Here is a 26,414-nt window from a genome sequence, read left to right as displayed (position 1 = left end):
TCCACTCCGGACGAGCCTCGCGAGGTGCTGCACCGGTACTACGAGAGCAGGTCGGCCGCTAAACTCCAATGCTGCTCCTGGGCTGCACTCTCGAGAGGCGGGCATGCCTTGGATCCCCCTTGTTGTCGCATGCTGCAGGGCACGTATCGGCCAGCCGCTCAGCATGTACCCCCCAGGGCGACTGCTGTTTTTGCGGCCCATCAAGACGCGCCAGCACAAGGAGTTCGACGCAGTGTGGATCACTCCACAAGATCTTGTTGGTGAGAAGCCAGCAGCAGGCTCTGTGGACACCAGGACACCAGGCAGCTTCATGGAGTAGTAGTTAGCTTGGGCAAACAAATGATGCACTGAACCATTGCAGCGGAGGGCCTCCTCATCTCGCCCAACATGCTGCGCGACCACCTGTGCTCCCAAGTGTACGAGTCGCTGACGGCAGCAGCAGCGCACGCGGAGCAGCTGGAGAGTGGGGCAGGCAGCCCAGAGCTGGTGGACGAGGTGGGCGCACACCGCCGAGCCACCGCTGCCCCTGCCTCCCCTGACAAACAGCCGAAGCGCCCGGCAAGGGTGCGACGCCAGCAGGGCCTCCAAGCAGGGCGCGCAGGCAGCCTTCAGCAGGTGCTGATCGAGGCATCCTGACCGTGCATCACCGGTGGCGCCGGCGCCAGCGCTGGCGCCGGCGTTTCGCCGGCTTGACCCACGCCCCCAGAGCACTGATATGCGCCCGCTTTACCACACCTGTTCTGCATGCCTTCTTCAGCCCATTCGTTTGTAATGGCCCAATGGCTTGCGGCAGGGAAGTGGCCCTGAATGCTGCGCCCGCCAGCTACCTCGCCATCAACCGGCAGAACAACAACAATTGGACTGATCTCAGCCATTTCAGCATGTTGGTTCGGTGTCTCTTTGCTAGGCACGGGCTTTCCACAGTTCTATATTTTCAATCTCAGCCAAACTCCACATTGTCAATCAGCCGCACGTTGCCGAACCGAGCGGCGACCGCGATGAGCACGTGCCTCCCTCGCACATCCCCTGCCAGGGGCCGCAGCGTGTGGGCATCCACCACTTCAACATAGTCCTCAAGCCCGCCGCCCGCCGCTATTTGGTCCACAATCTGCTGCTGCAACTGCGCTGCGTCAGTCGTGGTGCAAGCGCATGCCTGCTCCCGCGCCTGGGTGAGCGCCCGTGAGATGCACACGCAGCGCTGGCGGTCCTCAGGAGCCAGCAGCGCATTCCGGCTGCAGAGCGTGGGGTGGCCAGGCCATGACATGGGCAGCAAGTCGGTCGGAGGAGGGGCCACACATAGGGGCCAATGCACAGCAGCCATGCCCCAGTATGCGCATGTGGGCAGATCGCCCGCCGCGGCTGGATGCACCTGCATCCCTGCTGCTCCCTCACCCCCCAACCTGCAGATGTTAACACATTCTGCTTACCTGCTCATGGCCAGCCCATCTGGCTCTCTCAGGATGGGCATGCCCACCACCTCCACCGCCATGTCCAGGTCCCGCACCATACGCTCAATCACGCGCCACTGCTGGTAGTCCTTGCGGCCGAAGAAGGCAGCGTCCGGCTCCACGATGTGGAACAGCTTGGCCACCACCTGCGCTGGCCGGCGGCCGCGGCACGGCGCACAAGCAGGTAAGGGGGGTGGCAGCTTGCTGCCAAGGGCATGCGCTGCTGACAGGCGCATTGCTGGCAAGCCTTCGGCGCGGCCCACCGTGCAGACGCCTCTGAAGAAGTGTGGCCGCGTCTTGGCGCACAGGCCCTGCGACAGGTGGTCCAGGCTGACCCAGGTCTCGTGTGCCTGCGGGTCGTACCCTTCACTTGCCCCAACCACCATGCCCGTATCCGAGCTGCTTCCGCCATTGGCGCTGCTGCCTGCGTGGTACAGGGACTGCGGCATGAACACTGCCGCACACCCTGCCTCTGCCAGCTTGCGAAGGTCCTCGTCCTGCAGGGCACGCGCAGGAGCAGGCGCGAGCTGCTGCAGCGGAATGGCTGGCACCATCCTGGCGCCAGGAAGCGGCGTTCAGCCAGAGATCGGAGTCCGTGCGCTTGCCTCGCTGCGCGGGTACACCCCAAAGTCCTCGTTTCTGGAAAACTGGGTGGGATTGACGTAGATGGAGGCCACCACCACGTCGCAGCGCTCCCTGCGCAATGCAGAGAGAAGGAGGGCAGCGTTGGCTGGGCGGTGGCGGCGGGTGGCTTGGCGGGCGGCCGGATCACATTCGCACTCTCGATCGCCTTCCCCCACCTCGCAGCTCGCACTAGCGAGATGTGGCCCTCGTGCAGGTAGCCCTGCAGGCCGCGGGCCACATGGCGCGGACATCCATGGGAGCGCAGGACATGAGGGCGGAGCAGCCCAACCTCTGCATTGATGTGGGCTCACCATGGTAGGCACAAAGGCGATGCTTTTCCCCTGCTGCCGCTGCTCCCTGCTGAAGGCCCGCATTGCAGCAGCGGCGTGGAACACATGTATGCTGCCCATAGCAACCAGGGAAACTCCCAACCGATTTTGGAACGCAGGGAAGTCATTGCCTTGTGCATTCGGTGAGCCATCATCCGGGTGGTTTCCCATGCAGGGCTTTGCCCTTCAATAGGGGCGCCCCCAAACTGCAGGCAAAATCTGTTGCAGGACTTCCCAGACAGTCCCAGCATGTTGGGCACGCAAAGTCAACCGGTGAATAGGTAGCACTGCCCTGGGGATGCAGCTCTCTTCAGCGCTCTGCTGACAAGCCGCCGCACATAGGTGCTGGAGCAGTCGCATGCCGGGGCGCCGGTGTCAGGAAGGCTGGGTGGCCAGGGAGGCAGTATGCCTTGTAAAGTGTGAAATTTCGATGTCTCAAGTCAGCAGTCCACGCACGAGATGGCCGTGTGCTACTGCGGCGGTGCGGTGGCGGCAGTGACTGCAGGCTGCAGGAAGGCTAGGGAGATGAGGATGGCCTCCTCGCTGCGGATGGTGCGGCTGCCCTGGTCGAAGCACGTGTTCAGGTACCTGCAGCCACAAGCACCCACGCTGCTTGCGGCAGATCGAGAGGCCGGCGCCCGGCAGCAGCAGAACCTCTATTGCCCTTCTCTCAAACACAAGTGCTGCTGGCTTGCCTGTCAAACAGCTCGCTGGGACAACCGTGTTTGTTGGCCAGTTCATCGTGCTGCAGCGCATACTCCAGGCCCTGTGGCCCGCCAAACACGACCAGCAGGTGCCGAAAGGCGCCCAAGTCCAGCTGGCAGGCTGGCGTGCGCTCGCCTCGTTCTGCAACAAGGCAACAAGCGGAGTGCAGCATGTGCTGTTGCCTCGGCGTGTGCGAGGTGGGTGCAATCGCAGAGAAGGCTACAACCACAGAATCAAAACATTGCACAAGGAACCCAGTGCCTTACCCGAGGTGCCCACGGTCAGGCTGTAGCCGCCGTAGAAGGGGCACTGTTCCAGCATGGCCTGCAGGCTTGGCGCGATGCGCGTGATGTAGCCCCAATACAGCCCCCCCCTCTCTCGTGGGTCTGCACAGGCAGGATGGGCGTGCAAGCTTATGTGATGAGGCCATGCTGGATAGCAACGACAAGAAGGACATCATTACACGTGCTGGGCATGGCGTAAAAATTGCCACCAGGCCTTGGCTAGCGATTCACCTGTCGGCAGTGCTAGCTGCCCCCGCAGCACCTGCTGCCCCTGCACGGTGGCGGGCAACGGCTGTTCCCCCATGCTCAGCGTCAGCCGCACACCCTGCCGCGCCGCCTGCAGCCAGGCCGCAAGGCATGCACGGTGAGCATGCAAGCCATACTGAGCGCCTGCAGCACTGTGGCCCCAGGGATGCCAAGCCCTACCATCAGGCTTGCCTGCGGGATGTGTGCATCTTTGTCCAGGCCCACATCAATGAACGACCCTTCGCCCTTGGCACTGCGCCGCACCACGCCCTCGCGGTATGGGCCCCACTCAGTGGATCGCAGATGGTGCGGCGCATCCAGCGGCGGCAGCACGCCCGCATACTTGAGGTCGGGATGCATGGGGATCAGTGCCCTGCAACAGAACAGCATGAGGCAGCCATGGCAGGCAGGCATCAATCGCGGATGGCCAGAGCAACACGGGCAAGAGCCCTCTCTGCACCACAGCATGGCCACAGGGGGCCCGTGTACCACAGCTCACTTCTTCAGGTACTGCGGCGTTTCCATGAACTGCAGCACGCGGGCAAAGAGCGCGGCGGCGCTGCTGACGTGGCCGGGCTGCTTGGCGGGCGAATCGTCCAGTACCACCACCTCGTCCACGTTAAAGATCGCAGCTGCCCGCGCTATCTGCCCAGCCAGCAGCGTGGCCAGCTCCAGGTTCTGTGCATTCTCGATGCACGAGGCCGCCACGGCGATGGACACCGTGTAGCCGCGTCCGCTGGTAGAGGGCCTGTAGCCCGGATGGCGGCGGCGGGGCAGGCGGCGAGGGGGCAGGCGGCGGCATTTTGATGTGGCCGGCAGCAGGGTGCTCTCTTGTGCTGGCAAGGCTCTCTATTGCCAGTTGATTTGTGAGTGGCCCGGCGGTTCGCCCACATGGCATGCCGCACAAAAGGCGTTTGCAAATGCATTTCCTCGGCACCCACGTGCAAGACTCCTCTGCACATGCAAGCTGCTTGGGCTTCTTGGATATGGTGCCATTCTCCTGTTTCTCCCGCTTCTTGCTACCCATAATGCAAACTCCAGAGATTGCGCTCTACCGGCGATCGGGGATCCAGGAGGTAATGAGCGGGACAGACCAAGGTGCCATGCAGAGCGGCATGCGGGTGATCCTAGCTGGTCCTTGCTGGCAACCCCCGCTTGGCAGTGCCCCTCCTTGCCTCGCCTCCTTCCAGAGAGAGTGCCCCAGATCAGCAGCTCGGTGAGCCATGGTGCACCCCGCAAGGCAAGAGCTCCTGGCAGGCGAGCACGCCCACTACATCCACGCCTTCAGCGAGGTGCGCGTGGGCATTGGACAGGGTTGTTCGCTGTCGTTGTCATGCCTGGGACAGCGCAGTAGTTCGGGCTCCATGGCTGATCGCCACTGAACAGGAACGGTTCCGAACGGTTCCTACTGCCACTGCCCTGAAGGCACCCAGGTTGCCGCTCATCAGCACGGCAGGAGCCGTCTCTGGCCCACAGTGTGCCATGTGGCGGCCATGGGCGGGGGCGGCGGCAGCGGGGCACATGTGTTTCAGCTGAAAGCATCGAGCCCCGTCTCCCCTCCCCTGCAGAACACCACCAGCTTCGAGTTCTACGCCACCGAGCACTTCCGCATGAGCGGAGTGTATTGGGGCCTGACGGGGCTGCACCTGTTGGGGCGACTCGACCTGATGGACCGTGGCAAGGTGGTGGCCTGGGTGCTCCGCTGCCAGCATGAGGGTGGTGGATTTGGCGGCAGCGAGCGCCACGATGCGCACCTGCTCTACACCCTCAGCGCGCTGCAAATCCTGGCGCTGTATGATGAGCTGCACCGCGTGAACGCAGACACAGTGGCGCACTGTGAGTGCCACCGCTAGGTGCTGCGTCGCCGATGCCACAAGCGGGCAGCCATGCCGCGCTGCTGACCTTTTCATGGGCCCGGCCGGTGCCTCCTCTTGTGCTGTTTCTTACCTGTTGCCTCTGCTCCCCAACGTCCTATGGCCTGCAGATGTGTCGAGCCTGCAGCAGCCCGATGGCTCCTTCTGGGGCGATGAGTGGGGCGAGACAGACACGAGGTTCTCCTACTGTGCGCTGTCCGTGCTGTGGCTGCTTGACCGTCTTGATGCCATCGATGTGCAGCAGGCGGCGCGCTACGTGGCAGCCTGCAAGAATTTCGATGGCGGCTTTGGCTGCACGCCAGGTGTGCTGTGGCATTGGTGGCGGTCGGGTGTTTGCAGCAGACAGCGCTGCTGCAATGCCGTTTGCTCCTCCTTTTGTTGAGGACGTTGACTTCTTTGCCTGCTACAGGCAACGAATCGCACGCGGGCCAGGTGTTCACATGTGTAGCAGCGCTGGACATTGCGGGGCGGTTGGACCTGGTGGATGCAGACCTGCTCTGCTGGTGGTGCGTTATGCTGCTGCTCCCATCGCTGCAGGGCACGCTGCGGATTCAGGCAAACGCCTGAGCGCAAGCTTGGGTGGTGGTTGGCAGGGGCAAGCAGGCAAGACGGGGCTGCCCCGCAGCTTGCACTAGCCTGCCCACCTCCCCTCTTGAACTGCACCGTGTAGGCTGTGCGAGCGGCAAACAAAGAGCGGGGGGCTGAACGGGCGGCCTGAGAAACTGCAGGATGTGTGTTACTCGTGGTGGTGCCTGTCGGCGCTGTCCATCTTGGGGCGCCTGCACTGGATTGACCAGCAGGCACTCACAGACTTCATCCTGGACTGTCAGGTGGGGTGGCAGCAGTCAGCGTCCCATTCCTTTACGCATGCGCCATCAGTATCCCCTTCCTGCACGATTCCATGCACGCATCTGCATACAGTTGATGTCAATTGGCTGCCGGGCTGGCCACTTGCAGGATGAGGACGGCGGTGGTATCAGCGACCGGCCAGAGGACCAGGTGGACGTGTACCACACATTCTTTGGCATTGCGGGGCTCTCTCTGATGGGACGGCCAGGCCTGCAGCCCATCGACCCCACCTTTGCGCTGCCGGTTGAGGTGGTGGACAGGCTGCGGCAGCGGAAACAGCAGCATGAAGGGCAGGCGGCAGAGGCAGAGCGCAGGAGCAGCAGCACAACAAGGGAGCTAGAGTCATGATGGTGATGAAGCTGCAATGAAAGGCATGTAGTATACAGGGAAGTGTAAAGGAAGACAGACAGCAGGAAAGAAGGTGGCAGCAGAAAATTTGCAGCAGCAAAGGTAGCACTAGTACACAGAGTTGAGCGCAGTGAACCTCCTCGTCTACTTTCGCTTCAAGCCCAGCAGGAACACCTCTTTGCTTTCGCTGCGCGTGGCCTTGGGCCGGTGCCATGCCACTTTTGCAAAGTCCCGCCGCAGCTCAGCTGCAAACTCTTGCGTGCCTGCAGGCAGGGCAATTGACAGCAGGTGAGCTCATGTGTGTGGCCTCTAGATCCGGCCGCGTGTCGTACGGCAGCCTGGTGCATCGAACAATTGGCAAGCAGCTTACCAGGACCCTGCAGCAACTTCATCAACAGGGTGCCGCCCGGCCTCAGCACCCCTCTGCTGAGGGTTGCATTGGGGTATGCTGCCTCGCCGCCGGTAGCTATGGCCCAGGCGGTGCGGGCCAGCTCGAGGGACTTGTAGGCATCTGCCATGCTGTTGCCTAGCGTGAAGTGACCTGCGCAAAGCGCCCAGCTGAGCGATCGGCATGCAGCACAGCTTGGCATGTTCTTCCAGTGCAGACATCCAGCCAGACCAGCAGGCTGCATCCTGAACAGTCACTCACACATGTCTGAAAGGACTGCATCATAGCCGTCGGGGGCTTGCTCCTGCCAGAACTCTGGCGGGAGCAAGGTGGCATCTGCCTGGACAATAGTCACACGCTCGTCACACTTGGCAGGACGCTTCGTCTCCTGCACTCAAAAGGGCAGCCGCAGCGATGACATTGCGGGCCGGAATGCTTGAGGATAGGGAGCCGTAAGATGGAACATTATCAGCAGCTCACAGCAATAACAACAGCAGTGCAGTATACCTGCATGTCGATTCCAAGGATCCGGCCGCCTCTACTGGGCGGCCCTAGCGATTCGCAGGCCACCTGCAGCCATGCGCCTGGGTGGCAACCGAGGTCCAGTATTTGGCCGCCCTGGGGTATCAGTTTGTGCTTCTGCTGTATTTCCAGCAGCTTATACGCGGAGCGAGCGACGTAGCCCGAGGCCTTGGCCTTCTTGAAAAATGTATCCTCTAGTACCCGTCCAGTCCTGCAAAGGAACTGTTGACGCTATTGCAAGAGGAGGTTGCAGTGGGCGGCGGCCGCCGCGGCAGCGGCCTGCCGCCCAGGGCGCGTGCACGCATGCCGCCTAACGTCATTTTCAACAAGCCTGAGCAGGTTGGCAACAGTCTGCCGCCCGTGGTGTATCCCTGCCATGAGCATTGCTGCACCTGGTGACGCGAGCTCTTCCGGACATGATCTGCCTGCTCAATGACGAGTTCCCAAATTGGCGCTCCTGCCGCCTGACACAGGTCTTCCTCCATTTGGAGGACTCTGGTTGCCCTGCTGGCCCGCCAGCAGAACTTCATGACAAGCTAAATTTAACGCTCTCCCATTCTTCCCTATCTTCGTCTGTGTGTGGGTTTTCAGGGCAGCAGGCAGGGTACCTTTTACAACAGTAACCCCGGCTTGAACACCCCAACCCAGCTCCCAATCCCAGCTGCATGTGTTGAATGAACCTGCTTAGGCAGGCAGCGCGCGGCTTGCTTCCACGCACGTTTGCCCGCCTCTCCGAGGCTGGTGGGGGCACCTGCGAGGCCCACCAGCAGCTGCTCAGGTCAAACTTGGGCACCGTAACTCGAATGCAGCAGTGCAGCAACCTGGCAGCAGGCCAGCCAGCACGGTTGCTGCCCGCCGCCGCCAGCGCCGCCACCTGTGCCGGGCGCCTGCCATCACCCCCTCTGCCAGCAGGATGCAGCACCAGGGCACGAAGGCGGCCATTCTCCTCAGCTGCAGCTCTGGGTGATGACGGCACCACAGAGCAGCCCTGGCTGCAGGGCTGCAGCTCTGCCCGCTTGCAGTCGCTGCGGCTTGTGCCAGCTCCACAGCAGGGGCGTGGTTTGCGGCTGGCGCCACGGCCCCTGCACGCACTCTCGCCCGCCTGGCCGCAGCAGCCTGGCGGGGAGGAACCTCGCAACGGCCAGTACCGCGGCTACGCCAGCCAGCCGTGGAAGTTCTGGGGCCTATCTGGAAGCAGCGGAGATGGCGAGGGCGGGCTTCGGCCACCAGAGCCGCTTCCAGCGGGCATCCCTAGCGCGTCGCACGAACGAGAGCTGAAGGCGGTCAACACTGCAGTGGTGGTCAATGCCCTGATATTTGTGGCAAAGATGTGCACCTGGGCAGTCACTGGCAGTGGGTGCGTGGTTTGCCTGCATTTTCAGTGGTATGTTCTGCAGTGCTGTGCCCGTCTCAACTGCGGCCCTGCTTACCTGGCCTTGCCGCCCTGGCTGCAGCGCGCTGTTGGCAGAGGGCCTGCATTCTGTCGCTGATGTGGCCAATCAGCTGCTGCTGAAGCATGGAGTGATACGATCGCGGCGCAAGCCCACGCGCGAGCATCAGTACGGATTTCACAAAGAGAAATACGTGTATGCTTTAATATCAGGTGCGGAGTGCACAATGAGCAAGGATATCGAGTTGTAGTTAATGATGAATGGGGTGGCAGATCGAGTTGCTGGACAACCCTTCGTTGTTCTGCTTCCATTTTTGCAGCCGCATGCGTTTTCTGCGTTGGTTGTGGTGCCTCGGTGCTGCATGGCGTGAGCAGCCTGCTAAACCCACATGCTCTGGAGAATATGGCGCTCAGCCTGGCAGGTGAGGGCGCGGGTATGAAGGCAGCTGCCGGTAGCATGTGTGTTTAACAGGGTTCAGTCCAAGATGCATTCATGCTGCTGCTGTCTGCTTCAGCGCGGCCTTCCTTGGCTGCCCACCCAGCCACGCCTCATACGTATCTTTCTGCACTGCCCTACTTGTGGTGCAGTGCTGCTGGGCAGCAGTTTCCTGGAAGCCTACTCACTGCGTGTGGCCTTTCAGTCCATCCAGCTCAGTGCCGAGGAGCAGGGCATGGGGCTGTGGCAGTACATTAAACGCGGCAGGGACCCCACGACTGTGGCCATCCTGTGGGAAGACGGCGGCGCCGTGGCCGGCCTGGGGCTGGCAGGTGGTCCAAAAACAATTCTTGCACTCAGCATGCCTGCTCCTGCCTGCTCAACTCCTCATTCCTACATGGCAACCTCACTCACTTTGTGCCCGAGTGCATTGTCCCGCTATGCAGGCGGCTTCACCCTGCTGACCTATTTCACAGGGCAGCCGCATTGGGACGCCATGGGCTCCATTGCTGTGGGCTTGCTGATGGGCGTCATTGCACTGCAGCTCATGCGGACCAACAAGCGTTTCCTGATCGGTGCGTTTTCGCGACAGTCAGCCATGCGGGTGCTGCGGCTGGCAGGTCATCATTTGCAGATGGCACTGTTGTGCAGTCTTGCGGCCGCGTTGCTTATGGTGTTTGACTGTGTGGGTGTGTGCAGGCCAAGCAATGGAGCCTGCAGTGGAGCGCAGCATCGTGGATCACTTGAAGAATGATAAAATGGTGGTGAACGTGATAGATCCGAAGAGCGAGGAGATGGGCGATGGCGTGTTCAGGTGATGGTGCTTGCAAAGTCAGCCACTGCATCGGTTGCATGCGCACACAACGCACAGCTGTGCCGCCTAAGTATGGTGGCTGGTTATTTGTTGTATGTAAATCCCTCATTCTACATACTGCTTCCTGCAGGTTCAAGGCTGAGATCCAGTGGAGCGGCGAGCATGTAGTGCAGAAGTACCTCTCTACGCTGCAGCGTGATAGCCTGTACAAGCAGATCCGCAGCGCTGCCTGCACCACCAACGTGGATCAGCAGACCATGGAGGATGCCATCGACATGGCCATGATGGACTTTGGTGAGCGGCATCATGGAACCGGTTCCGAGGAAAACAAGCATCACTGCCATGCCATGCGGGCTCGAGGCAGCATCAGGAGCCGGGATGCCTGGCACGCCTCGGGTCGGGCAGCTACATGTCTGTCGGGCTCACCCACGTGCCCCGCTCCATGCCTTTTTCGCAGGCCGGGGCGTCATCAGAACCATTGGTAGTGAAATTGACCGGCTGGAGGGCGAGCTCAAGGTGCTGGTGCCGGGGCTTGCTTACGTGGATCTTGAAACAGACAGAGGTGAAATGAGAGGCATGAGTCTGATGGGCAGCGTGGATGGCATCCTGGACCCCTGCCTTGATATGGGCGATGTGCAGCGCCTATACGAGGATGGCGTCGCCACCGCGCAGAACAGCACGGGCAGCGCTGCAGGAGGCAGCGGCCAGGCTAATGGCCCCATTAGCAGCACGCCACCAGCTGCATAGCACCATGCAACCAAGCCGCAGTGCCATCAGCTGCTCAGCCTTCCGCTCTGGTGCCACCCATTCTGCTTGTTTGGTTGTCCCCTCATTTCAGTTGCCCCTTTTGTTGTCACTTGTCCAATAATGATCTCTGCATTTGATGCCTGCGGCAATGTGGCATCTGTCAATTGTTCAATATAAAACGATGTGCGACTGGCATCATCAACAAGAAAGATAGCAGTGCCAAAAGCGCATGGAGAGCAGCGACATCAAGTTGGCAAGTCGAAATGACGAGGTTGGATGGCAGAGAGGGTGCCAGAGCCGGGTGGCAGATTTGAGGACCACAAAACAGAAGAACGACTTGGTCGCCCTCGCCAACCTGGCTTTCCTCAGGCCTTGTCTGCCGAGCTGTTTGAGGCCACGCGATGCAGCACACCAGCATCGCCCTTCAGAGGCTGCAGCTCCGCCGCACTGCCGCCTGTGGCTGCCAGGCTAATGACCCGAGGCTGCAAGTTTTCTCTGAACTTTGCTATTTTGGTGTGGCTGCGGGCAGGTAGTGGACCGGGGGCGGCAGTGCGGACATGAGTTTGTGGCATTCAGGCTTCAGAAGGCACTGTTCAGGATCAGGCAGCCTGGCAAGCGGACAAGCAAGCAAGCAGGCGGCAGGCAGCGCACCTGTACAGCGCAAACCCAGTCATGGCCAGCACGCAGCCGATCGTCATTTTTACTGTGAATTCCTTGCCCTCGCCCAGCAGCATGGCCGACAGCACCAGCAGTCCCACAATCTTGACCTCCCCCAACACCGTGGTGGTCACCGCACTGGTCTTCTTGATCATCAAGCTGTGAACCATGTTGTAGCACACGGCGTTGACCGAGGAGACCAGGATGATGAAGCCGGTGCCTTCGTAGTGTGTGGGAAGGTAGACCAAGAATTTGTCGCGCTGCAGCAGAGGGCACCAATTCATCCTCATTCCTTCATTTCATGTTCAATTCCTCTCCACCAACAGCTGCACTGCGGCATCCAACATACAGCGCCACCAGCCAGCACCGCATGGCCCGCACCTCGTACATCCAGTAGAAGGGCGCCAAGCACACCAGGCTAACTGGCGCGGTGTAAAACGTCAGCCGCACCACGTCCAGCTTCTCGGAGAGAAGCTTTCCCGAAAAGGTCATCATGGCGCCATTGCACACGGTGCCGACCAGGCAGAAGACAATGGCATATGGCTTGCCGCTCACAGTGCCCTGCCACACCGCCAGCATGACGCCCGACGTCAGCGTGATGAGCGCCCACAGCTCCTGGCCCGTGGGGTAGCGCGACTCCACCACGATGGCCAGCACGCAAGTCACCACCGGGATGGCAGACCTGCCACCAACGTGGGCGAGGGCCAGGCAGGGGCAGGACAGGGCGCGCAGGTCAGAGCAGGACAGGTTCTGGCCTGAGCAGTGCATGGCATACCAGGAACAGTGCTGCAGGCCCTTCACCTAATGATTTGATTGAGGGTGAGCGAGATATCCAGCAGCGAGATGTTGTTGAGCGCAATATTGAGAGCCATGAAGGCGCCAATGTACACCACGCCCTTCCACTGCTTCCGTAGTGTGGCACGGTGATGCTCCCATGGCTCCCGCAACGCCATGGGGGCAAGCACGCAGAAGCTAAACGCCATGTGGCCTGCGGGCGGACGGCATGTGTGGTGCAGCGGGAGCAGGAACAGCAATGCTTGCGAACTGGTGGCTGGAACACGCCCCCCCCCCCCCCCCCCCCCCCCGATTTATGTCCAACATGGCGACCCCATGTACAGTGCTGCCAGCCTTGCTGCACTCACATGATGTGAGCAAGAATGGGAAGCGGAAGCCATACACTCCCAGCGACCATTTGTTGAGCAGGTTCAGGGAGGAGTTTAAGCTGCAAGCAGGAACAAGGGAGGAAGAGTTGCATGCTTGGAGGTGTAAGAGAGAACGGGAAAGGGAGAATGCAATGAATGCAATTCATTGCATTCTCCCTTGGCGTTGAGGCGCGGGGCGGGTGGTGGCGGGTGGGGCGGCGCTCACCTCAGGTAGAGCACCACGAGGACCGCGAAGGACAGGGCCTTCATGGTTGTTGGCTCCCCCATTCTGGCCTTGTGCACCAGGCGCTTCCTGCTGCCGCCCGGGGTGTCTGGGGCGTTGGTTGGAGTCACTTGCGAGTCTCGGTTCCTTCTGCTGCTGCTGCTGTTGCGACTGATGGCACCCCACAGCCCCTGCAGGGCCGCCAGGTTGATCGCTCTGCCCAGTTAAATAAAGGGCAGCGCGCAGCCCACTCCTCTGAGCGTCGGACCTCGGCCTGGCGATGGCCGCGCGGGATGGAGGCTCCTACCCTTGGCAGCGGCTAGGCGGCGAAGGCAGGACAGTTTGGGAGTGTGCAGGACAGTTTGGATGGAGAGCGGATTGAGGGTTTGGTATGCATAAATCGACCATTGCCAGCCTCCACATACGAGCAAAAGTAAGCGCACAGGCCCAGCGGCAGTGGCTGTCACCCTCTGCAGCGTTACAGCTTTGTGGCTCAGCGCAGCGAGTTCAGGAACAGCACGGTGATGGCGCCGATGGCGATGAGCACCGGCGCGATGGAGACGAGGTACAGCGCGCCGTACCCCACCCAGTCGGGCAGCTGGTCGGCCATGCCGCGGGGCTGCTCGGTGGGGTCGCGCCCCATGGGCGGCCGCACCTCGCCCTGCTGCCGCCACGCCGCCGCCGCATCCTCGGCCGCGGGTGTCAGCGCGCTGCCGGCGCCGCCCTCTGCCGCCGCAGGCGTCTTCAGCCAGGGGCGAACTCCTGCATCATCGGTTCAGAGCGCCGCGCCCGTTGAATGGTGGGTCAGGCACCTTCAACGGACAGGGCAACAGCAGGGCAGCAGGTAGGCGGCACGCCGCTGGGCAGAAGGTAGGCTGCTATGGCCGGGTGAGCTGCGGCGCCAGAGACCCACAAGACACGAGCAATCAGCAGCAGGCTGGTGCCAACCCGCAGGCCCAGGCAAACCGCTTACTTGCGGGCTCGTCCAGGGCTGGCCATTGCGACATCTCCTTGCACAACTCACGCAGCGCGATGCGGTCTGCGGGGATGCGACCCTCGGAGACCTCCATCAGCGCCGCTGCCATCTCCTCGCGGGAGATGCCGCTGCTGTCCTGCAGGCCAGGTGGGCATGGGGGGCCGAGCAGGGCCTGAGGGCCTGAAAAACCTGCGCTCAGCGCCATAATTGAGATGGGGTGTGCAGCATGCAAGTCAAGGGGGCCGGCTGTCATTGCAAGGTGTGGGTGTATCAGCAGGGCTGCCTCGAGGGCGCTCGTCAGCTCCGAAAGATGGTTAACTTTGCATCAATCATCCAGCAACAGCCCCAGTGGCACTGGTAGCAAACAGCGGCAGCAGGGTGCAAGAAGCATGCAGGACCAGTGCCATCTGCGCCACATGCATGGCCGGCTGCTTCTGTGGAAGCCACATGAGGGAAAGTAAGGCTTTTCCCCTGGCACGTGTGGCACCACAACGGCCGCAGACAGCACCGCACCTCCATGCCCATGAGGCGGCGCTCCCGCGCGCGCGGGTCCTCGATTGCCACCGTCAGCCGCACTTCGTTCAGCGACATGTCTCGCTGCTCCTTGAGGGTGCGCAGGATGCCCACCACCTCGCGGCACATGCGCTTGGCCTCCTGCAGGCCCGAAGCGGCACAAAGCGGCATATGAGGCAATGGGGTGGGTGGGCTGCAACGCGTCGGACGCTCCCCACCACGTGTCCGCTTGATTGCCGCCGGCTCGCATCACGGCTCTCTACCACTCACCTCCTCTGACACCTCGTCTGCTCCCAGCACCCTGCCGGGCTCCACCTTGCGCGCCGCGCTGCCACCCTCAATCTCCGCCTGCCGCCGCATGAACGCCTCCACCTGCGCCTCCAGCTCCTCCTGCGTCAGGTCGCTGTCCATGTCCATGGCCGCTACCCTGGCCCATTTGGACGAAGCGAAAAGTTGGTGAGCGCGCCGCAGAGGCCATTGCCAGTCTTTGCCCCCATGTCTCCAACGCCACCCACCTCAGTGACCTTTGCCGCACCGGCTGCCGCTGCCTGATCACTGCTGCTGGCCGGCCAGGCTGCCAAGAGCAGCTCGCCACCACATGGGCGCCCGTCTGCACGCTACTGCAGCTGGCTAGGGCCTGCATGGCTTTGCGATGGTAAGCGGACAATGCAGCGGTCGGGACGCCCCCCGGGGCTGTGGCTGTCCAAGTTGTGAGTTGGATAGCGTTGGGAGGGTGAGAGTAGCAAGGCGGGGATCCTGCACGATCGTAGACCCCCTTCGGCACGCAGATTTACGCTATAGAAGAAGAAGAAGAAGAAGAAGAAGAAGAGAATACGCGGGACGCGTGATTTGTACTTCGGCCGTACTGGGAGGAAACGGGGTGTCAAGCCCCTGGCTCCCGTGTGAAAAACAACGAGGGGGAACAAAGGTGCAGGTCAGCCTGGATCGATCAGCCGCCGCCTCTTGGCCGCCGCTGCCCGCCTCCCCGCCACCCGCGCCGGCGCCACCGCTGCAGCTGCTGCTGACGCCGCTGCCGCCACCGCTGCCGCCGCCGTGGCCGCCCCCTGCCCCGCCGCTCCCCCTCCCCACCCCACCCTCGTCACTGCGTTCACTGCCGCTGCGCCCGCGCGGCGCTTCTCCTGCCTGGGGACATCCTGTGGTGCCTGCCGTTTGCCGCGCCGAGTCGGCGGGCGATCCGCTGCGGCATCGTTCTGCCTGCGCCGAGTGCGCCTGTCTGCTGCGTCTGCTGATCCGTCATCGCGCTGCCGCCGCCGCCGGCTATAGCTAGCGAGGAGGCTTTGAGGGCCATTGTCCCATGCACCGTCTATCTCGCCGTACGTCGTGCATTGGCTTCTTCATTCGCTGTGCGACTCGATGTTGATCTCTGCTCCTGGAAATCGGCACAGGGAGGGGGTCTGCTGCCTGCCGGTCGGACCTAGAAGGCAGGCAGCAGTGCGTTTCACCCGGCTTGCCGCCGCCCTACATAAACACTGTTGACGACGCTTGCATTGCTCCTGCAGACGCTTGCATTGCATCTGAAGAGTTGCTGCTGCTGCGTCCACTGGTGCGGGCGGGGTACCTTCATGTGAAAGGGAACGCGTTCAGTAGGCGGTCGGGGCGCCGGCGGGTGGAAAGGCGGTGGCACTACAATGCAATTCTGTTCAGCTCGGCTCCTGCATGCGCACAACTAGTACTGTAAGCAATGTCGGACGGCAAGAAGAGAGTTTTAATAATTGGTGGAGGCTTTGCTGGAGTTGTGGCCGCTCGGGAGCTGAGTTCAGCTTTCCATGTGCACTTGATCGACCCAAAAAGGCGGGTTCCGCAGCGTGACAGGGTGCACATCGAAGGGGCTGAAAGCGGCTAAGATTGGGGATGGGAGAGTATTGGGGGGTGAGGTCATCTTGACATCATTCCGGCCTCTCAAATGCGATGATCAGAACATTGGCATCAGAATATTGCGCTGGCGAAACCGCCTGGGGCGGCCAAGCACACTGGCCACCGCTGTGCTGTTGGCGCCGCTGTTTTGTTACCGCTGGCGCCTCGCAACCCTTGGCAACACAACAGTTGAAACCACACAATCCATGCTACTGATTCCCACCTGCAGCTTTTTCGAGATTGTGCCCTGCGCTGCGCATGCCCTTGTGAGCCCGGCCAGTGCCTCCAAGTCACTAATCGACTTCCCCGCCTCCAGCACCTGGTCTCAGAAGCAGGGCTTGATAGTGGGTTTGCAGTCCGATGGCACCAGGGGAACGGCAACCCTGCAGGTCTGGCAGCAGTGCATGGAAGGGTGGGGGAACCCTACTTCGTAGGCGGTACACTTCTAAGCCCCCCATTCCCATCCGCCCACCCAGTCCCATGCACCCGCCATGCAACCACTCACCAACTCGGCTGCAGAGTGGCGAGACGCTTGATTTCGACTATGCGCTGCTGTGCACGGGCAGTTCTTACCCATCCGGGGTCAAGCCCGATATGACCAAGCTGCAGGACAGGGCTGTCAGGCTCAAGCAGTTTGTCGACATCCATGCCATGGCAAGTTCGGGCAGCCGGTAGCCTGCTTGAGGTTGGCACAGCTCATCGGTCCATCGTTTGATGAGCATCATTGGAGCATGTGCCTGCTTGGTGACCCCTGATGCAGATAACTGCTGCCAAGACGGTGGTGGTGGTGGGTGGCGGTTCGGTGGGCGTGGAGGTGGCTTCTGAAGTGGCTGACGCGTTCCCTGACAAGAAGGTCACGATCGTGGCAAGCGGCGACCTGCTGGATCGCATGGCCCCCTCTGCACAGCAGTATGCAGAGGAGTGGATGAAGAAGCACAATGTGGAGGTGCTGACAGGGGAGCGCATCAGGTATGGGGCTGAGGGTGCGGGGGCGAGGGCGGGATCCGCAGGGCTGATGTCAGTGAATACAACAATTTGTGTGCTGGCCAACTGCCGCAGTGATTGGGGCGGCCTGGACGACAACATGCCTGCCGCCGCCACTCTGAAGACCTCCAGCGGCCGCACTCTGGCCGCAGACCTGGCTTTCAAGTGCGTGGGAGTAACTCCCGCCACCGGCACCTATGCAGCATCCCTGAGCAGCGAGCAGCTGGGCCCTAGAGGCGCCATAGAGGTGTATCCCACCCTGCAGGTAAGTGCTGCTGCTGCCTGCCAGCCCAACTCCAAGCGTTGGGCCTTTGCACCTGCTTCCATCCAGCATTTAAATCCAGCAACTGTCAATCACTGCTCACTTGGCACAGGTCAAGGGCTGGCGCAACGTGTTTGCTGCTGGAGACTGCAACAGCATTGCAGAGGAGAAGACCGCGGCGATGGCTGGCCTGTCTGCACTGGCGGCAGCTGGAAACATCATTGCACTCGACAGCGGCAAAGAGTTGAAGCCTTACTTTGAGCGTGAGCAGGGGGGGCCACTGGTGCGGGAATGGTGCCTGCCCTGTGCCTGTGAAGTGTGGCACCGGCCTGAGCACCTTGCCTGTCTGCAGGCATCTTTGGGGGTGTCAAGCCACCAGTGTGTGGAGGCACCAGCCTGGGCAGCCATGAGGGCGTAATGCAAATGGGGCCCCTCAACGTGCAGATCGGGAAAGCGCCGGCGACAGTGAAGGTGCGGGCTCTATATCGCTCCCTATGCGGGGCAAACCTGGGCCTGAGTGTTTTGCTGAGCCGTCGCTTCAGAGAGGACAGTTGCAATCGACGAGGAGACATATGGCCGCAACATGTTGCAGGGCTTCATCACTTGGATGTTTGGGCGCATAGTAGGTGGCAGCAGATTCTGGGGTTTTTTGTATCGCCGCATGCAAAACTTGATGGCGTCCGGGATGGCCAAGGAGGCACGCAGGGTGGCTGCCGCTGCAGCAACCGTGAGCGTGGCGCCGGCATCAGGGTGAATGTGCACCCACAGACTGCTACCCCTGTATGTGTTGTATACACATCCCGCCGTGTCTTTTGTATTGTGTATTGATGATTGAAACAATGCAAATCAACAGAAACAGCAGAAACTGTGGTAAAAGAGCAGTAAACAGCATCAAAGGAAGAGCCAAAACCGTTGGGTGGGAGGGGGTGATGACTAGTTATTATCGCACCACGGGGTAGATGATGTGCTGTTGTTGCTGCTGCTGCTGGGACGCTGGGGGGTCGCCCCGCATGGCCTTGCCCAGCGGCACAAGATCCAGGTCATTGACGAGGATGAGGGGTGAGGTCTCGCGCAGCGCCTCATCATCCGCCGCGCCGCTCAGCCGCACCACACACTGCCCGGTCCCCTCTGTCAGCCCTGCCTTGGCGTCCACGCACATGCTGATGTCCAGGCCGGCGCGGCTCATGTTGGCATACCAGGTGCGAAAGCGCTCCTCCAAAGGCTCCAGCGCCTCGGGCGTCATCCCCTGCAGCCAGCCCCGGGCACAAGACGAAAAGGCGCAGCCAGTGAGTGCGGCGGTTGCGCCAAGAAGCAGAAGGGAGCTGAAGGCTTCCCACCACCTACAGCTGCACATCCAACACAACACACCCTGTGACAACACTCTCCCCTGCTCGGCCTCGCACCTTGAAGGCCAGCAGGAAGTTCTTGACCACGGCGTGCGCCAGCCGCACCATGCCGCCCGGCCTGCAGCACAGCGAGGGCAGGTGTGCAGCAATACAAGGTGAGGGACTGCAGGGAGGGACCGGCAGCAGAAAGCAAGGAAAAGGCAAGGCCAGCATGCGTGGATGGACTGTCAGCTTGAGCCACTTGGCGGGCCGGCCTCCAGGTGAGCAAGCAGGCAATGCGGCCAGCTCACGTGACCAGGCTGACAAAGCCCAGGCTCTGCACGTCAGCACGCAGCCGGCTGATGTCGCTGCTCTCAAACTGCAGCAGATACTGGGTGGGAGGCTGGTCTGCCGCCGCGGGATCTGCAGAGGCGACGAGGAGGGAAGAGTGGTGAAGTTGGCCAGACCGACACAACTGGCCAGAAGGCACCGACAAGTCCCGGCACGCCACGGCCCAGCCCATATCAGACCAACACAGACCATCCACCGCCATCCACTGCAACCGGCTGCTGCAGCCTGCCCCTGCATGAGGTGACTCACCCGTCGGCGCCATGGGCGTGAAGCCCAGGGTCATTACGTCGCCCAGGTGGCCCAGCAGCCGCCCTGCCGTGCTCACAAAGGCGGGCCCCATGGAGGCAGAGTCGATTCCGTGCAGGATCTCGCCAATGCGCCGCTCATCCAGCCGCACCCGCACCTGCTTGGCGTGAAGGCAGACAGGCGCGACAGCAAGGGGCAATGGAATCAGCAACTGCTGTCGGCTGGAGTGGCCCTAGCTGCAGGCACGTTGCAGGGGCTGCACGCCAGGCAGTTGGTGCAAAGTTCGCCGCCGCACAGGATGATGGTTGTGCCTGCCTTCCTGCCCAGCGGCTGCCACCCACCTTGAGCCGGTTGACGATGACGCGGCCGAGGCGGTCGCCCACCTTGGTGCGAGGGCAGGACAGCACCTTGTCAGGCTCTGCATCCTGCAAAGAGCAATCGCCAGAGACACGGCCCCGATGGTCCAAAGGGCGCGAGTTTGGCCACAAAGCAGCGAGCAGCAGGCAGGCGCAAAGAAAGTCAGGAACGCGCGGCGGCGGCGAGCGAAGCGACCCACCTCTGCCTCCAGGCCCTGCTCGGCAATGCGCTCCGCAAGCTCCACCAGAACGCCGCGGATGGCTTCCAGCGCACCAGACACCTGCCTCTGCACTCGGGCAGACCGCGCACAAACAAACGCATGCTCAGCGGGGCAAGGGACCGACACATTGTGCAATGCCGGCTGTGCGGCAGGCGGCAGGCAGCACAGGCATGCTGCCTTCCCTCCCCTGCCCATACACTGCCCCCCCGCCCCTTTCCAACCCACCCGCATGGCCTGATCGATCGCCGAATCCCCGGTGAGCGGGATCCAGTTGATGGCCTGGGCTGGCGGGCGCAGGTGTGAGGGGATGACCAGGCTCTTGAACCCATCCACAAACTGCACAAGAACAACAAGCGTGTGTGTGTGTGTGTGTGTGTGGTGTGTGGGGGGGGTGGGGGGGCGACAGGGCGAGTGGCTCAATAAATGCCCGCCTCCTCTCTTGTAAACGACGTAAATGACGCTGGCTGCAAACGATGAGCAGCAGGCAGAGGAGGAAGGGCCAGGTGCTCACCACGCTGAGGTTGCCCTCGGGGCTGGGCAGCGGCAGCTCAAAGGAGAAGGCGCCATCCGGATCCAGCTGCATCGCCACTGGCAGCCGCACCCGCAGCGGCCCCTCGTAAAACGCATTCTCAAAGCCTGCGGGCAGGGGCAAAGGCATTTGCTGGCATGAAGCAAGCGCCGCACCAGATGCGCCGGGGCCCACCGCCCAACCAGACGCGGTGATGCGCCCACATTCGGCAGAGCGGGCATGCAATCCTGCCCAGCTGGTCAAACGCAATGCAGCGTGGCAGCCGGCGGCGGTGGGGCGCACCCAGTGAGAAGCCGCGCACATCGCCCGCGCCCAGCAGCGTGGCGGCTGCCCCGCGGAACTTGGACTTGAACAGATCCAGCTCGCGCAGCATCCACGAGTGCCAGGCGTTGAGCACCTCGCGCTGCTCATCCAGGCTCTCCTGCAGGCGGGAAGGTGGGCAGGATGGGCAGGGCAGGGCGGTTGAACCCATCATTCCCTCCATCTCTCGCCCAGCACCTCCGCCTCCAGCAGCCCGCCCAAAACCCATCCACACCCAGCATACAATGCCCACCACGTGGTACTCTGGGTTGTCGCGTGTGTTGGCAATGGGCCCCTTGATGAACAGCTCCTCAAGCGTGCGCTGCAGGTCGGGCAGGTGTTGGCTGGGCATGGGGCAGGGCAGAGGGCATGCGCGGGATGCTTGCTGTGTCCTGGGTGCTGTACAGTGCTGTGCTGTGCTGTGCCGTGCTGTGCTTGCCCACCTGTGTGTAGTCGTGGATCATGTTGATCACGCCATCCGCATTCACCCCCACATCCAGGTTGCGCATGATCACCCTGCACCAGGGCGCACCGGTGGGGGCTTGGTCAGCAGGGCGCAGAGATGAAACCCCGTCAGCGGGCTGGCATGCCATGGCGGAGCAGGGCAAAGCAACTGGACCCCCGGCAAGTTGTGTGCCACAGCAGCAGGTGTGGGTGCGGCCTGCCACCGTGCTCACCTGGCGCGCGCGGGCTTGCGCCGCACCCGTGTCACTGCTCCGTCCATGAATGCTCGAAAGTTAAACTCGCCGCTGTTGCCGCGCAGTCGATGTGCCACCACCTGATACGCTGTGTTCCAAACCTGCAGGCGGGAGGGAGGGCAATTGCATGCTGGTAACAAAATGGTGCAGGCAGCGCAGAGTAGACCTTGAGACAATGTACACAGGATGCCACGGCATGGCCGACCACGAGCCCTTGCTGTGCTCTCCTCGCGACAGACAGACAACCTGCTCGCCTACCTGGCAGATATCGTCAAACAGCTGCGGGTGACGGTCCCAAAAGGCCTGGAAGGCAATCAGGTTCTTGATGGTGGCGGGGCGCGGCGGGTCCAGCAGCGCGCCGCGCCCGCCAAACAGCTCTGCCAGCACCTGCGCCTGCGGAAGGCTCAGCCCTGCAGCATAGCAGAGACTTTGCTCAGAGCAATGTCCCTTGAGCAACTCAGGCACGCACTTGCTAGCTGGGTGCGGTGTGTGCAGGGCAGAACAACAACAGCAGTTTCGTGCGTAAGGCGCTGGCGCTAGTGCTGAGTACCGCCACGCACCCAACATGCTCCTCGCCTCCTTGGCTGCCGCATACTTCTGCTGCTGCTTGCGCGCCTCCTTGGAGCTTCGGGCGGGACCGCGAACCTGCAGGAAAAAGCAAAAAGCACTACGCTATCAATCTGGCCCACTGCATGCAATCCTCAGCACACGCCAGCGCTCGCCTCACCTCAAATGCCAGGTCCGCATCCAGCACCTTGAGCCCCGGCCCCACCACCGCCACATCTGCCGTCGCGTCAAAGCCGCGCTGGGCTGCACAACGAGCAGGGCAGCACCCACATGCATCAGCATTCTAATGCTCAGCTCTTGCAATCCACTGCTCACTCCAGCTTGTGCCAGGGAGGTGACAACAGGGTACCGACAGCCTCGGCAACTTACAGCTCTGCCGCATGGAGGAATCTTCAAGCCCACCCACCTGTCAGCATGTACTCCCCAAACTCCTTGGGGAACAGCGGCAGGATGCGGCGCTGAATGATTTCCGGGATGAAGACGCGCAGCAGGTGCTTCACAAGGGTGCTGGGCATGGGCACGTTGTTGCCCTTGAGCTTGGTTGCCAGGTGCTGCACATCAAACAGGGGCTTCTCCGCCTGCCGCCACCCATTGCTCTTCCTGCGACCAGTATTGAGCAGGGGAGACAGGCGGCCTGGGGCGGGGCGAGCTACAAACTCTCAATACATGTCATGCTAACTGGCTGTCCCGCTCACTTATCATACTGGAAGACAAAGCGCACAAACACGTCTGCTTTCACGTCGCCCTGCCCAATGCTGCATGTAGGGGAGCAACAGACAGATACAAACAGCCCACCGTCAGCTCTTAGCTTGCTCTGCTGTCGCTCATCATTGACAGGATGTCCTCCTGCTGACTTGCTAGTTGTTGTCACAGCGAAATCCGCACCTCAGGTTTGGGCACTTGGTGCCACGCTCCCCAGTCAGCTCAAAGTCGTTCACACGCCCCGTCACAAACACGCCCTGCTTGGTGGACCCAGCTGGCAGCCCCTCCGCCTGCACAGCCAGAGGCTCCCATCGCAAGCGGCAGGAAGCAGGCAGCAGGCTAGGAAGCTGTACACCCAGCAAGCACCAGGCTGGCAGATTGCCTGCACAGGTTCCCTGTGCCCCTGACAGCCAGCCGCCCACCCAGCAGTTGTGCTGCAACCCTGTTTCCATCCCGCCTCACCATCTCAGCACCCATGTCGCACAGCGATATCACGCTCGAGGTTTCATCCAGTGCGCTGCCGCCATCGCCGGCGCCACCCATGCTGCCGTTGTGGCCCCGCAACCAGCTGTTGCCGCCACGGCTGCTGGTGCTCCTGGTGGGGATGTCGCCAGGTAGCGAGCCCATGCTGCCGACCGCATGCACGCCGTTCTGTGGCGGTTGCTGTTGGCTCTGGTAAGCCTGCCGCAGCACATCGTGAGTGAGTGGCGAGTTCGGGCCTTTGCCATCCGCCTGAACCTCATCATCGCTGTCGTCATCCGATGCCAGAGACCCATCCCCCTCATCGTGCACCTCGACAGGGTGGTGCGCGCTGCTGCCATCCTGCTGCTGCCCCGCCTCTGCACGCAGGCGGACGGGTCAACTGGTGGTCAAAGGAACCTGGCCGAAACAGTCACGCAATGCCGCTTCCAGCATTGTGGCCAGCCGTTCAAACGGCAGCAGAACGCGGCAAACCCACCAAAGGCGTCATCCTCCCCTACCACGCTGTCAGAGTGCAGGGAGGCCTCCTCCTCGTCGATCGCCTCCTGACGTGGTCTGCAGCCAGGCGTGCCGCAGCGCAATAGGATGGGTGCTCTAGATGGCGATCCACAGGCAAGGACAGACGATCTGTTCACTGCACTTGTCTCAAGGGCCCACCAGGCCGCCAAAAGCCCCACAGCCAGCTGCTCCCAGCACTCACCTTGGGTGTTCAGTATCCTGGGATAGCTGGTGACTGCCAAACGCCAGGCGTTCAAGGCTGCTGATGCTGCTGCCGACGTCGCCGCTCCCAAGCCGCGCCTTGCTGCGGTTCATCAGCTTGCCTGCCAGCGTGCGCTTCCCCTCCTTGCCTGCCGCAGCCTCAATGTCCTGGCTGGCAGCGGGCTGCAGACAACACAAGCAAGCACAAAATGCACCAATCAGCGGCAGAGCTGCAGCATCACAAAGCACTGGCGGCAGCCATGGCCCCCGCCCACCTGCAGGAGGCCGCCGCGTTCCTTGGACTGATACTTGTCTTTCTTCTTGCCTAGCCGGCTGAGAAACCGCAAGGCAGCATTCTTGCCCTTCTGCTCTTTCCCGGGAGACGGCACCTGATGCTGCTCCTGGGTGGCTGCACCCAGCTGGCTGCGTGACTGGCTGCGCGAGTTGGCGGCAGCTGCTGCCTGTTCCAGGAGCTCGGCGCTGCCGGCAGAGTCCATGGAAACTGCCGAGTCTGGGATGGAGCGGGTCTCTAGGGAGCCAGCGCCGCCACGTAGGGTGCCGACGCGGTCCTGCAGTGGCGGCTTTGGCGGCAGCACTGCCGCTGGTCGCTGCGGCGGCAGCATGGGCGGCCGGCTGCTGCCACCGCTGGCTGCACTACGCGATGTTGGCAGGCTGCCGTCCTCCTGCTGCTTGCTAGCTGAGCCGCTGGGAGCCGGGCGCAGCGGCGACGGCGACGGCGGCGTGGATGCTGCTGCTGCTGCGCTGCCTCCTGTGCGGAAGCTGCTGCTGGTGGCGAGATGTGACGATTTGCGACTGAGCTGCGCCCGTAGCGCCGCTCCTTGCGCCTGTGGCCTGCAACAGCACACGGTAGCTCCCGAATCAATCAAAGGCAACCTGCCAGCCAACGACCGCCAGTAATACACTAAATACGGGCCGGTCCGCCCTACCCCCCTTGAGCGGACCGGCCAGCCGCCTCCCTGACCCCATTTCCCCCGCTCCCAGCCTGCCCTGCAGCCGCACCTGTGTGCCTGCGGCCCCTCAAACTGCATGATCAGCCGTGCCGGCCGTGTGACGGTGCCATCGGGTGCCATCCCCCCCGGCTCCCCCCGCAGCGTCACAAAGCCGTTGATCTCGGAGATGTCTATGTTCTTGCAGGCACCAAAGATGCCGCCGCCGCCAAAGTTGATGCTGCGACGGGACCAGCAGGGCGGCAGGAGGCAGGAGGGAGTGAGGCACGCAGCCGAAACAGCAGGCGGGGCCGCTTCGCCAGCGGCAAACCCTTGCCACCAGGTGTGGACAGGTCTGCAGGGTCGTGCCGGCAGCTGACGCACGATAACGCTGTCTGCTCACAGGCGCACTGCCACCCAGCTTCCTTACGTGTAGCCCTTCACTCCTGGGTAGTAGTACTGGTACTTTGCCCGGTTGTACTTCACCCGCGTCTGCAGCAGCTGCTCCTGCAGTCGCTGCAGCTGCGCCGCGCCAGACGCCTCTGCCGCCGCACGCTCCGCTGCCACGCGCTCCGCGTGCTGCCGCCCCAGAAGCTCCACCTCAATCAGGTTGATCTCGTCGCGGTACACGCGCTTGGTGTCCTGCTTGGTGGCACAGGAGGGAAGTGCCCGTGGCTGAGCGAGTCACCCCGGCAGTACAGTGACCCTCCCAATCCCATGCATAGCACATCTGGCCTGCCCTGGCCACCACTGCTTGCAGTACCCTCCCCCCACCGGGCCTCTCTTGTCTGCCCGCAGCTTGCCCTAGCCGGCCGTTACCGCCGTGCCGCACCTGCAGCGCCACCAGCTGCGTCTCCCAGATCTCCTGCTCCTGGTGCCGCCCGCGCCCCGCGTGCCGCGTGATCTCCACCTTGGCCTGCTCCACCTGCTGCCCCAGCACATCCAGCGTGTCCACCAGGCGCTGCCGCTCCGCTCGCAGTTCCTCGGTGGGCAGGCTCTGGCCGTCGGCGCCGGTGCGGGCGCGGATGACGTTGAAGCCGGTGCGGACAGAGGGGTCGGCGCCTGCCACGGCGCGGCTGGCCAGCGCGTCCACGCGCTCCTGCAGCGCCGCCTCCTCCCTCATCAGGATGCCCAGGCTCTCCTTGAGCGACGCCGCATGCTCCTTGAGAGCCGGCCGAGCGCTCGTCTCATATGTCTGCACCGCAGCCGCCTTCTCGCGCTGTGCGGCCGCCGTCAGCTGTGCCGCTCGCGCGCGCAGCGGGCCCAGCGAGTCCATGGCGGCCGCTGGTCACGCCCGCCGGCGGCAAGGCAACAGCTCCTGCACCGCCACCAGCCACCCGCCCGCCCGCCGCTGCCC

General features: G+C 62.4%; 8 protein-coding genes across 8 annotated transcripts; 3 read left to right on the top strand and 5 right to left on the bottom strand.

Annotated features, from left to right (window-relative positions):
- Positions 1–2,871: 2,871 nt before the first annotated feature.
- On the bottom strand, positions 2,872–4,663 carry CHLNCDRAFT_133484 (hypothetical protein; the record flags this gene model as incomplete). The annotated part of the gene is made up of 7 exons (XM_005851829.1): positions 2,872–2,989; positions 3,160–3,247; positions 3,373–3,492; positions 3,622–3,727; positions 3,817–4,009; positions 4,136–4,384; positions 4,578–4,663. 7 exons carry the CDS (start codon positions 4,661–4,663, stop codon positions 2,872–2,874), a joined length of 960 nt encoding a protein of 319 aa, XP_005851891.1.
- A 196-nt stretch (positions 4,664–4,859) lies between these two features.
- Positions 4,860–6,707, top strand: CHLNCDRAFT_133483 (hypothetical protein; the record flags this gene model as incomplete). Its single annotated transcript, XM_005852162.1, has 6 exons — positions 4,860–4,928; positions 5,205–5,472; positions 5,621–5,812; positions 5,920–6,016; positions 6,181–6,340; positions 6,468–6,707. The coding sequence occupies 6 exons, from the start codon at positions 4,860–4,862 to the stop codon at positions 6,705–6,707; spliced, it is 1,026 nt and encodes a 341-aa protein (XP_005852224.1).
- A 144-nt stretch (positions 6,708–6,851) lies between these two features.
- CHLNCDRAFT_18395 (hypothetical protein) lies at positions 6,852–7,812 on the bottom strand (the record flags this gene model as incomplete). Its single annotated transcript, XM_005851828.1, has 4 exons — positions 6,852–6,970; positions 7,078–7,248; positions 7,357–7,474; positions 7,603–7,812. Coding segments are annotated over 4 exons (618 nt in total), but the record flags the coding sequence as incomplete, so codon positions are not given.
- A 608-nt stretch (positions 7,813–8,420) lies between these two features.
- Positions 8,421–11,004, top strand: CHLNCDRAFT_18700 (hypothetical protein; the record flags this gene model as incomplete). The annotated part of the gene is made up of 8 exons (XM_005852161.1): positions 8,421–8,974; positions 9,072–9,220; positions 9,328–9,429; positions 9,596–9,775; positions 9,890–10,018; positions 10,143–10,257; positions 10,388–10,551; positions 10,715–11,004. 8 exons carry the CDS (start codon positions 8,421–8,423, stop codon positions 11,002–11,004), a joined length of 1,683 nt encoding a protein of 560 aa, XP_005852223.1.
- A 365-nt stretch (positions 11,005–11,369) lies between these two features.
- On the bottom strand, positions 11,370–13,073 carry CHLNCDRAFT_133480 (hypothetical protein; the record flags this gene model as incomplete). Its single annotated transcript, XM_005851827.1, has 6 exons — positions 11,370–11,523; positions 11,656–11,921; positions 12,043–12,343; positions 12,463–12,649; positions 12,804–12,883; positions 13,030–13,073. 6 exons carry the CDS (start codon positions 13,071–13,073, stop codon positions 11,370–11,372), a joined length of 1,032 nt encoding a protein of 343 aa, XP_005851889.1.
- A 446-nt stretch (positions 13,074–13,519) lies between these two features.
- CHLNCDRAFT_133479 (hypothetical protein) lies at positions 13,520–14,932 on the bottom strand (the record flags this gene model as incomplete). The annotated part of the gene is made up of 4 exons (XM_005851826.1): positions 13,520–13,788; positions 14,000–14,138; positions 14,516–14,656; positions 14,786–14,932. The coding sequence occupies 4 exons, from the start codon at positions 14,930–14,932 to the stop codon at positions 13,520–13,522; spliced, it is 696 nt and encodes a 231-aa protein (XP_005851888.1).
- Positions 14,933–16,596: 1,664 nt separating this feature from the next.
- On the top strand, positions 16,597–18,390 carry CHLNCDRAFT_133478 (hypothetical protein; the record flags this gene model as incomplete). The annotated part of the gene is made up of 7 exons (XM_005852160.1): positions 16,597–16,734; positions 16,910–17,008; positions 17,151–17,359; positions 17,450–17,639; positions 17,749–17,899; positions 17,989–18,107; positions 18,229–18,390. 7 exons carry the CDS (start codon positions 16,597–16,599, stop codon positions 18,388–18,390), a joined length of 1,068 nt encoding a protein of 355 aa, XP_005852222.1.
- Positions 18,391–18,416: 26 nt separating this feature from the next.
- Positions 18,417–26,333, bottom strand: CHLNCDRAFT_56574 (hypothetical protein; the record flags this gene model as incomplete). The annotated part of the gene is made up of 25 exons (XM_005851825.1): positions 18,417–18,882; positions 19,040–19,100; positions 19,273–19,384; positions 19,562–19,715; positions 19,900–19,983; positions 20,115–20,201; positions 20,361–20,471; positions 20,647–20,771; positions 20,947–21,085; positions 21,218–21,286; positions 21,408–21,480; positions 21,642–21,763; positions 21,921–22,072; positions 22,223–22,307; positions 22,390–22,472; positions 22,636–22,829; positions 22,925–22,984; positions 23,115–23,221; positions 23,394–23,770; positions 23,890–23,966; positions 24,112–24,293; positions 24,386–24,962; positions 25,131–25,298; positions 25,488–25,699; positions 25,890–26,333. The coding sequence occupies 25 exons, from the start codon at positions 26,331–26,333 to the stop codon at positions 18,577–18,579; spliced, it is 4,161 nt and encodes a 1,386-aa protein (XP_005851887.1). The 3' UTR covers positions 18,417–18,576.
- Positions 26,334–26,414: the final 81 nt, after the last annotated feature.

Source organism: Chlorella variabilis (genome assembly GCF_000147415.1).
Source record: "Chlorella variabilis unplaced genomic scaffold CHLNCscaffold_1, whole genome shotgun sequence".
NCBI lineage: Eukaryota > Viridiplantae > Chlorophyta > Trebouxiophyceae > Chlorellales > Chlorellaceae > Chlorella > Chlorella variabilis.
The sequence above is the reverse complement of the archived record's forward strand: the minus strand, read 5'-3'. Positions and strand labels throughout refer to the sequence as shown.